This window comes from Colius striatus, chromosome 24 (genome assembly GCF_028858725.1).
Source record: "Colius striatus isolate bColStr4 chromosome 24, bColStr4.1.hap1, whole genome shotgun sequence".
NCBI classification, from domain to species: domain Eukaryota; kingdom Metazoa; phylum Chordata; class Aves; order Coliiformes; family Coliidae; genus Colius; species Colius striatus.
In genome coordinates this window covers 2369101-2379007 of record NC_084782.1, presented here as the reverse complement: position 1 = coordinate 2379007, position 9907 = coordinate 2369101, and the positions used below count along the sequence as shown (strand labels likewise).

Genomic DNA, 9907 nt, shown 5'->3' with positions numbered 1-9907 from the left:
GGGGACATTCCTCCCACCCCACTCCCACAGCAGCCACCCCTGTCACTGCCACCATGCCCACATCAGCTGTGTCCCAGGCTGCCCCCATGCCCATACACCAAACACTGCTCCTGGACACCTCCCAGTCCCTATACCAGTGTCCAGCCTGTCCCAGAGGTGCCAGTTCTGCTCCCTGTCCCCAGACCCTCACTGCCAGGACACCCATGTCCCCAGGGCTGTGGCTCCCACTGTGCCCATGGTCCCCAGTGAGCACAGCAGGGACCAATGTGGTGTGGCAGAGTGAACACCCACGTTCCCTGCCCATCACACCGAGGGGTGTCCCAGCACCACTCTCATCCCACAGGCCCTGTGCCACTGGTGGGACCCCCAGATTCTCTTGTTGCCTCGGAATTAGTGATAAGTGATGAGGCTGGGACACCCTGGCCCTGGAGAGGGCTGCCTGGGAGGCCCTGGGATGAAAGGGAGCGCAGGGTGTCATTAGTGTGGGTGACACAGAGCTGGGGAACGGCACCGTCACCTCCCCTGGCTCGTGCAAAATGCCACCTGAGGAGCTGGGGAGGGGGGACACGGCACTGCTGGGGCATGGGGAAGGGGACACAGCACACACGTGTCCCCAGAGCAGAGCAGGGACTGAGCTGCCCCCTCAGAGCTGCCGAGGGTGTCACTGCCCAGGGAGTCCCCACATTTCCCTCGTGTGTCCCCAGCTCTGTGGCTTCCTGCTGCCACCACGTGCTGTTCTCCTTGGTGTGACTCCTGCTGCTGGAGCCCTGGGCAGGGGTGGCCCAGCTCAATGCCACTAATTTGAGCCCAGTAGAGGAGGCAGCTGGTCCCTTCACTTTGGGTTTTGGGGCCCTGGGTAACCCTAAGCACAGTTGTGGGTGGTGGCAGCTCTGGCACAGCCCACTGCCTTCGTGGCCACCCCACTGGCACTGCTCTTGGGGCAGCCAGGAGCTCTGCTTTGGGCAGCTGCTGAGCCTGGAGCTGGTGACCCCAAGGGTGTTTTCATGGCCCTTCCCAAGGGGTCTCTGTCCTTGCTGCTCATGCAGTGGTGTGGGGCCGTTTGTTCTCCTGCACCTCACTGCAAGCTCTGCTGGACCACACAGAGAGAAACTGAGGCACGGGGGGAGCTCAGTCATCCTGGCAGGGGCAGATTCCTGCAGCTTCAGAGGTAAAAGCTCTTTAATCCCCACAGATGGGGGTTAGAGGAAGGGGGATAAACACCTCAGCACACCTGTGTGCAGGCACAAGGTCATCCTGCTCAGGCTCCCTTCATTCTCTCTGTCCTTAGTGCCACCCTGTTTGCTTTGGGAGGGAATGGAGGGGGGGTTATGGGGCAGGGGGGGGCTGCACACAGGGCAAAGGCTTCTCTGCTGGGACTGTGGGGCTGGGGACACAGACTGGGGCCCATCCACTCCCCAGGTCTGGACTCTGCGTGTGCTTTGGCAGTTGCTCAGCCCATCCCTCGAGGCATCATTAGTCCTCCCTCATTAAAAAGAGTTACTCACCCTTTAAGACAGAAACAAGAATATCCTGGAAATGCCTGGCTTTGGTGAGTTCTGCCATTAGAGGGATGACTGAAAGCTGCACGTGACACTCACTGGCACGTGGGGTGGGTGAGATGCTCGGGCACAGCCTGGGGCTGCCCTACGCTGCTGCTTTCCCCTCTGTGCTCAGGATGGGTGGCCATCACCCTGCTTCTGGGCTGCAGCCTGCACCTCTCTGGGCTCCCACCCCTTGGGCTGAGCTGGCTCTCCTTGCTGGAGCCAAGACCAAGCTTTCCCCATTCCTGCCAAACCCTCCTGCTTTGGGCACTGCTGCCCCGAGCTGAGCCACCCTGTAGCACGTGTGAGGTGCCAGGATGGCACCCACTGAACCAGCACCACCATGGCACTGCCTGCCCTACATCCTGCACACCTCATCCTGCCCAGGCTGCCCCTGGGGAGTGGGGGAAGCCCTGTGACAAAAGGCTGGGCCAAATCCAGCCTGAGGCCACAGGGACCCTGAGCTTCAAGTATTTTAAGCGCCTGAGCAAGGGCAGGAGGATGCTCCCTGCATGGTGACGGGGTGAGTCACGGCCTCTTTGAGTCACAGCTTTAACTTGCAGCCATGAGACAGCTCCAATTGCAACTGCCCAACAGCCAGGAGCTCCCCCGGCCCCGGGGGGGTTCCTGACAGGGGGAGGGGGGTTGTCGTGTCAGGTTGGAGCGTTGCTGGGCTTGGGAAGGTGTTTCCTGGGGGATTTTGGGGTGGGGGTGCAGCCCCTCACCCAGGCACCGCCTCCAGCCTCTTTCTTCTCTCTGGCGGTGGGAACCAGCCCGGCTTCAGTCCTGGGGAAACATCACAGGGCTCAAAGGTCCCCCAGACCCCTTCCCTGGGGACAGAGCCATCAGCCCCCCAAAAGCCAGCTCCGGCACAGGGAGGGACCCGCGGCGGGCGGCTGCTGCCAGCAGCGGGATTCCTGCCCCTTCCCGGCCGGGCACAGCGGCACCCAGCCCCTGGGAAACGATCCGAGCCCCTGCCTTGTGCCTGCCTCCCCCTGCACTGCCAGCAAAACAGCCCCTTCCCCTCCCAGCACAGCCGCGGAGGGACGCGGGAGCCCGGGAGGGATGGGGGAGCCCGGGAGGGATGGGGGAGCCCGGGAGGGACGCGGGAGCCCGGGAGGGACGCGGGAGCCCGGGAGGGACGCGGGAGCCCGGGAGGGATGCGGGAGCCCGGGAGGGACGCGGGAGCCCGGGAGGGATGCGGGAGCCCGGGAGGGATGCGGGAGCCCGGGAGGGATGGGGGAGCCCGGGAGGGATGGGGGAGCCCGGGAGGGATGCGGGAGCCCGGGAGGGACGGGGGAGCCCGGGAGGGATGCGGGAGCCCGGGAGGGATGGGGGAGCCCGGGAGGGACGCGGGAGCCCGGGAGGGATGGGGGAGCCCGGGAGGGATGCGGGAGCCCGGGCTCTGCCACACCTCTGTCCGTTCACCAAACATGGGAATGGCTTAAAAACTCCTCCCTCAGCCGGGGCTCCGCCTCCCCGCGACCTCAGCAGGAAGGTGAAGGGCAAACCCTCCATCCCCAGGGAAGAAGGTGAGGGGCAAACCCTCCATCCCACAGCCACGGGGATGCCTCATTGCTCTGGGACAGCAGCTGAAGCCCAAACAGCTGGACAAAAAAAAAAAACCCCTCCCACTAAAAATTAACATTAATTTATTAGAATATTCATGATAAAAACCAAGATTCTCTTTACATGTGGTTTGGTTGTTGGTTGTTTCTTCCTATTTATACAAGAGAATTCGTCATTGCTTTTGTTTCTCCTCCTGGACACAGAGCAGGGCAGCGAGAGGCGCAGGCAGCAGCGGGGGCTCTGCCACGGGGGGACGAAGCCACGCAGATGCCAGTCCCTGGCAGGGGCACGTGGAGGGGGTGGGTGTGTGGGACAGGTGCCCACCAAGGCAGTGGGGCACAGACAACACGGGGCAAGGCACGGCATGGGTGGGGGAAGCAGCCCAGGCTGCCCCGGGAGGCAGCACCCGAGGTGAAGGGTGGCCCGTGCTGGGAGCTGGGTGGCACGTGGGGGACAAGGTGACAGCCTCGAGCATGATGCAGGGTGCCCCTGAGCCAGGGGAGGGCTGCAGTCACCAATCACCTTCACATCCCTTGGGGGAACACAAGTTCTTCCAAACTCAGGACCCCCACACATCCCCCTTGGAGGGGGATCACCCCCCTCCTGCCCAGCTCCTGGCCCCGATGCCTCCCCACACTGGGTAAGTCAGCCCCTGGCTCTTCCCCAGCTCCTCTTGGTTGCAGGGACAGCAAATCCCCCCCATGTAGCAAAGGCAGCCCCCCATGTGCCCCCTCCCTGGGCACGTCTTTGGTTGAGGAGCAGCCGGTGCCGCTGCCGGACGGGCGCGGGGTGAGGGGCTGGGGGTGGGGGGCAGAGGGTCCCACGGGGATGGCTGACAGGGAGCAGATCCAGGAGGGGTGGAGAGGCCCAGGCTTGCAGGGCGACTCCAAGCGAGGGGGTCCCAGCTGGCCCCCTGCATGGCTATTGGATAGTTATTGAACAAGAGCTGGCACGAGCTGTGGGGCCGCAGGAGGTGCCCAGGGCCCCGCGGGAGCAGCGGCGGGAGCCCCAGGTCCCTGGCAGGGAGCCCGGTGAGGTGGTGGGTGCAGCAGCCCCGGTGCAGAGCCTGGCTCCCATCTTCCCACCCCTCTGCTGCAAGGCAAGGCGAGGGGGCAGGGGGCACACAGGCTGGGGGGAGGAGCTGTACCATGGGGCAGCTTCCTCTGACACCCCCAGCCAGAGCCACCCCACCCTGTGCCAGCCACAGCCCCCTCCAGGAGCCACTCGCAGGTCCTGAGTGGGTGGGCAGCCTGTGGGACAGCCCCACCGGTGCCAGGGGCACCTGCAGACCCCAGGCCAGGGCGGAAAATCGCTCGTCACCCCCAGGCCAGGGCGGCCGAGGAGCCCAGCGTGTGCCAGCAGCCCCTTCCCCACAGCCCAGGGCTGCCCAGGGCTCGCTGGGCAGAGCTGTCCTGGCAATGCCAGTCCATCCAGGACGGTCTCCCCTTCCCTAACCCGGTGTGTAGTGACAAGAGGAAACCAAAAAGAGAGCAAAGAAAGAACGAATGAAGAGAGAGAAACCGTACAGAGGCGTGTGAGGCTTCGTGCAGCCGCTGCTACTGGCCCTTGGGGATGAAGGGCTCCCCCTCCTCCGGCTCCGGCCGAGGCCCCGGGTCGCTCAGGCACCGCAGCATCCGCTGGTTGCTGGGGCTGTCGCCGGTGCTCGGGGTGAAGACATCGTCAGTACCTGGGGAGGAAGGCTCCTTCACCCGCATCACCAGCCCCTCCTCATCCTCCTCGGGCGAGGGCGGGAGGCCACCGCAGCCCTTGGGCTCCTCGGACATCAGATCCACGGACTCCGGGGACTGGGGGGAGGCCGGGTCGATGGTGATGATGGGCAGGTTCTCTGAGTCTGCTTTGGGTTCGTAGGCCAACGGGTCTGGGGGAGGCAGAGAAGGGTCAGGCAGGGCCTGGCTCATGTGTTCTGAACAAACTGTGCCAAGATAACCCAGGGAAGGGAAGTGGGGGCTCAGGGACCCCCACCTAATGCACCAGAGAGTCACAGATCTCAAGGGCTGGAAGGGACCTGGAAAGCTCATCCAGTGCAACCCCCTGCCAGAGCTGCACCACCTAGAGCAGGGCACACAGGGACTCATCCAGCTGGGTTGGAATGTCTCCAGAGAAGGAGCCTCCACAGCCCATCTGGGCAGCCCCTGCCAGTGCTCCCTCACCTCAACAGGGAACAAATTCTTCCTTGTGTGTCTTTGGGGTTGGGATGCCTGGGCTCATTCTCTCTAATTTCCAAGTCTGCTGTTTAATTCCTTTTTCCCTTTGCTCTCCACATCCCACCCGCAGCCAGGACGTGCTGCTGCTGAGGGCTCAGCTGCCCTCTGCCGACCAACCACCGGCTCAGCACCGGCAGCATCGCAGGCGTTACCCTCCCCAGAGCAGGAGAGGACACACAGCATGGGCAGGAAGATGGCAAAACAAAGATGTGCTGGGGAACGGAGGGAGTCCAGGGGCAGGTCTCAGGGCTGGACTCTCCTGGGGGCAGGGACAGGTCTGATCAGAAATAGGAAGAACTGTTTCCCTGAGAGGGGTGTCAGTCCCTGTGCCAGGCTGCCCAGGGAGCTGGGGCAGTGCTCAGCCCTGGAGGGATCCCAAAGCCCTGGAGCTGAGGTGCTGAGGGCCAGGGGTCAGTGCTGGGCTGGGCAGGGTGAGGGGAGGGCTGGGACTGCAGCAGCTTCAAGGGCTTTAATCTGTGATTCTGAGGTGTGGCTGTGTGGATGGAGTGGCTGAGCTCTGGAGCTGAGCTCTGGAAGCGTGTTGGGTGCTTCTGCTCAGGACCAGCAAATGCCTGGCTTGGCTGCAAACAGGGGAGTGGGATGGGGATGATCCTGGGCTGGAGAGGCACAGAGGGGCTGAGGGAGCACAGGACAACACAACCTCCCAGTGCTTGAGGCCTGAAGTGTCAGCAGTGCCCCGAGGGGTGCAGAGTCCCACCTACCTGAGCCTATGCGAGCCCGGGACATGGTGGGCGAGTCGAGCTTGTGGGCTGGCACTGTCAGGTAGTTGTTCATCTGGAATGGCAGCACAGGGACTGTGTCCATGGGAGAGAGCAGGCAAAATGGGGAAGGGGAGGCAGGGAACTGCCCCCAGGCCACAGGGATGAGCAAGAAGCAGCAGCAGGATGCAGAGGACACGAGTGTGCATCCCCCAGGCTGGGCTGGAGTCTGGGGCAACCTGAGCCCCAGTCCCCTCCCCACACAGGCCACTGATGTCCTTCCCAGGCCAGGAAGCTCCCTCAGCCCCCCATTTCCCCCCAGTCTGTGGCAGCATCCCAGCTCCAGTGTCCCCTCCACACCTTCTGCTCCAGCTGCCGGGCCTTCTGCCTCCTCAGCAGCATCTGGTTCCAGGCCTCCTCGTAGGGGTCGGCCACCAGCGTGTGCCGGTTGTAGGATCGTAACTGGGCCCAAGAAAAGAGACAGGTTAAAAACTAAACACAGAAAGGTCACAGAACCACTTCCCCTGGAGAGAGATGGACCAGTCACCAGTGGGCAGAGGATGCCCAGGCAACCTGGGGGCTTGTCCCTGCTGGGCTGCCATGGGATGCCTGATCCTGGCCCAATGAGGAGGGTTTAAATGCTGGGCTCAGCCACTGACTGAGCCAGCCTTCCCCTCAGCAGCAGCCCAGGAGGAAAAGCCTCCTGGGGAGGGAGAGTCAGGGCAGGAACACGAGGGGCAAGAGGGCAGGGATGTCAGGGGTGAAGGACTCAGCTGGCTCTGAGGGCTTCTAGGGGAAAGTGGCCCTGGCCACTGCCAGGGAAGGTGCCAGGAGACCCCTCACCCTCTGCCTGGTTTTCTGCAGGTTGTTGCGAAGGATCTTCCTTATTTCCTCCTCCTTATCCTTGGACAGGGCTGGCAGGATGCGCTCCACAGGGAGGGTCTTGGGGTTGATGTTCCTGTGTGGAGGATCCAGGGTGAGACCGAGACAGCCACGGAAGGACCAAGCGGCCGCTCATCCTGCAGCCTCTGGCAGAGAGCTTGGGGTGGGCTGGGATGGCCAGGGCTGGGTGACTCACTGGATGGAGACAGTGGAGACAGCAGAGGGGATCTTGCCTATGCCCCCACTCTCCACCAGCTCGATTGCCTGCTTCATCTCCATCTTGTGATAGAAGGCGATGAGCTGCGGCTCCTTGGAGCGCTCCCCCGCGATCAGACACTTCTTCACGTACTTCTTGTTGAAGCGATTCAGCCTTCCCAAGGACGTGGGGAAAGGAGGAGCAGCCACACATCACACCTTCCCCTGCCCCTGCACCTGCTCCCTGCTCCCCAGCCCCAGCCCAGGCTGACACAAGGCGGCACATTTCACACCAGCACAGCTCAGCTCTGGCTCCCCCGAACCCACCCCCAGCCAGGCAGCCTCCCAAACACCCAGCAGCTGCAGATGGTCCTGAGCTCCTGCAGCTCCCACGCTGCTGGGGACACGTGGTGGGGAAGGGGTGCAGCCCTCCAGTCCCACAGCACCCAACCCAGGGCCCTCATTCATCAAGGGCAGTGTGGATGTTACAGCCTGAGGAAAAACCTGGCATGAGCTGAGAAACCTGCCAGGTGGGGATTGAAACCCTTCCCCTGCCAGGTGGGGACTGAAACCCTTCCCCACCTCCCCACACGTGCCTCCAGTCACCAAACCTCCCCACTCACTTGTCCTTCCAGTGGTGATGCCCATAGTGACCACAGATGTCCTCAATCCCCGTCAGAAGATGATCCAGGAACTGGAAGAGAAGGTCCAAGGTGTCAGCAGCTCGCAGGGCTGTTGCTCACCCTCTCCCCACCCCGACACCTCTGCCACGGGGGGGTGGGGGTGAGGGCACTCGGGAGGGATCAGGCTCAGGGCTGTGGGTCCAGGATGGGCCTCAGGAGGGCAGCACGGTCCTACACAACCGGGCTGCGGCTCTACCAGGCACGGGGGAAGTCTGGGTCGGAGCAGCACGGGATGAGGACACAGACGGGGGAGCCCTTGCTCCTTCTCCCCTTACCTTGGGCACGGATTTAGGGGCAGCTCCCGCTCTGTAAACCCGCCCGGTTACAGCGGTGGAGGCGGCAGAAGCAGAGAGAGAAGAGGGCTAAGGCGGCGACGGGCAGCGCAGCGGGTTACCTGCGTGTGGATCTCTTCGTTGATGGAGCGCTTGGTCTCTTGCTTCTTCTTCACTGCCAGCAGATCCACCAAGGGCCGGATGGTCATGCCCTGGGGAAGGGGCAAGGAGGGGTTAAAGCTCTCCTGCACAGCCCAACTGTGGTCACTTGGCAGCCTCAAGAGCTTTTGGGGGAAGGGTGAGGGTTGGGGGTGGAGGCTGGGGACGTGCTGCTCACTCTCCACACACACACACACGTGGCTCAGGGAATAACCCCCTTTCCCCCTGAAAGCCTCCCCTGCCACCAACCTGCACAAAGACTGTGAAGAAGATGACGGTGATGATGGCTGTGAGGAACATGTCCCTCATGCCAAAGTGCTTGTAGTCCAGCAGGTAGCAGAGGGAGAAGGCGATGGCTCCCCGCAGCCCCCCGTAGGCGATGATGAACTGGTCCTTCGGCGTCAGCTTCACGATTCGGAACTTGTTGATGAACCAGGTGAGCACCAGGACCCCTGTGGGAGCAGGAAGGGCCTTGTGTCAGCAGAGGGTGAGGGATGTCCTCCAGCCCCCAAGGAGCTCCTCCCCAGTGGCCCAGCTTGCTGCCATGGGTGCAGCTGGGTGCTGTTCTGCTCGCTCATCACACCACCCCTCACCAGCTTCAACCCCACAAGCGTGGCTTTAGCCCCATGTCCCCACAAAGCCACCTGCCAGCCAGGCTGGTGCTCATGGTAGAGCAGTCACCCAGTCAACTCCAGCCTTGTGGCCCTGAGAGCTGCCCATCCCTGAAAGACCATCCCCAAGGACTCTGTCACCACTCTGCCCCCTCACCTAAAACCCTGGCGATGAGGCAGAAGAGCAGTGTGCTGATGACGAAGGTCCAGTTCCAGTAGTGGTGTCCAGCCACGGTGGAGACCCCCAGGAAGATGAAGATGAGGGTCTCACTCACACTGCTCCACATCTTGAGGAAATACTTGATGGTGGTGTGGGACTTGTGGGAGATGTTGGCTTCCACATAGGGCCGCATGACCACGCCAGAGGCGATGAGCCTGGGAGCAAGGTCGGGGCACTCAGCAGCCTGGGGACAAGGGGACACCCCCAAGCCCCAGCCCTGCAGCAGCGTTTTGTGCTCTTATACCAAACCCCAAGGCAGGACAGGGCTTGTGAGACACCAGCAATTATTTGAGGCCTCCAGAGAAGGTAACACAAGGTTTGTCCTTCTCCCTGGCAGGGCAGAAGTGAGCACTGGAGCTAGACAGCACAGGACTGTGTTGAGTGCTCAGTGGCCTCTGTGAGTACAGCAGAATGGGCAATGCCACCTGATCTAGGTGGGACCTGCTTTGGCAGGGGAGTTCATAGAATCACAGAATGGTAGGGGTTGGAAGGGACCTTTAGACATCATCTGGTCTCCCTTGCAGAAGCAGGTCCGGATGGTCACGCCCCAGGGAAGGGACAGGGCGGGTTAAAGCTCTCCTGCATGGCCCAACTGTGGGGCTTGGCACTGCCAGGGTCACTTGGCAGCCATGAGAGCTTTTGGAGTAGGGGTGAGAGAGTTGGACTGGATGATCTCTAAAGGTCCCTTCCAACCCTATGATTCAATGGGCTGTCAAGGCCCCAGGATCAGTTGGACAACTCAGTAGAGTCACTTCCCTCACCCACCTCCCTGCACATCCCAGCCCAAAGACACCTTGGTCCTCACTGGGCATGTACTGGCCACACTGGGAC

The 9907-nt window shown here is 62.4% G+C and overlaps 1 protein-coding gene across 1 annotated transcript in view; it reads right to left on the bottom strand.

Moving 5' to 3' along the window:
- Window positions 1-3176: 3176 nt before the first annotated feature.
- SLC9A1 (solute carrier family 9 member A1) overlaps window positions 3177-9907 on the bottom strand; it is a 30532-nt gene continuing 23801 nt past the window's right edge. The window contains exons 4-12 of the mRNA XM_062014587.1: window positions 9014-9231; window positions 8495-8697; window positions 8209-8298; window positions 7755-7825; window positions 7133-7306; window positions 6898-7012; window positions 6415-6516; window positions 6058-6130; window positions 3177-4989 (exon numbers count right to left, since the gene is read on the bottom strand). Of these exons, the coding sequence (XP_061870571.1) occupies window positions 4667-4989; window positions 6058-6130; window positions 6415-6516; window positions 6898-7012; window positions 7133-7306; window positions 7755-7825; window positions 8209-8298; window positions 8495-8697; window positions 9014-9231 (1369 nt within the window). The 3' untranslated portion in view covers window positions 3177-4666. The remainder of the gene's footprint in view (window positions 4990-6057; window positions 6131-6414; window positions 6517-6897; window positions 7013-7132; window positions 7307-7754; window positions 7826-8208; window positions 8299-8494; window positions 8698-9013; window positions 9232-9907) is intronic.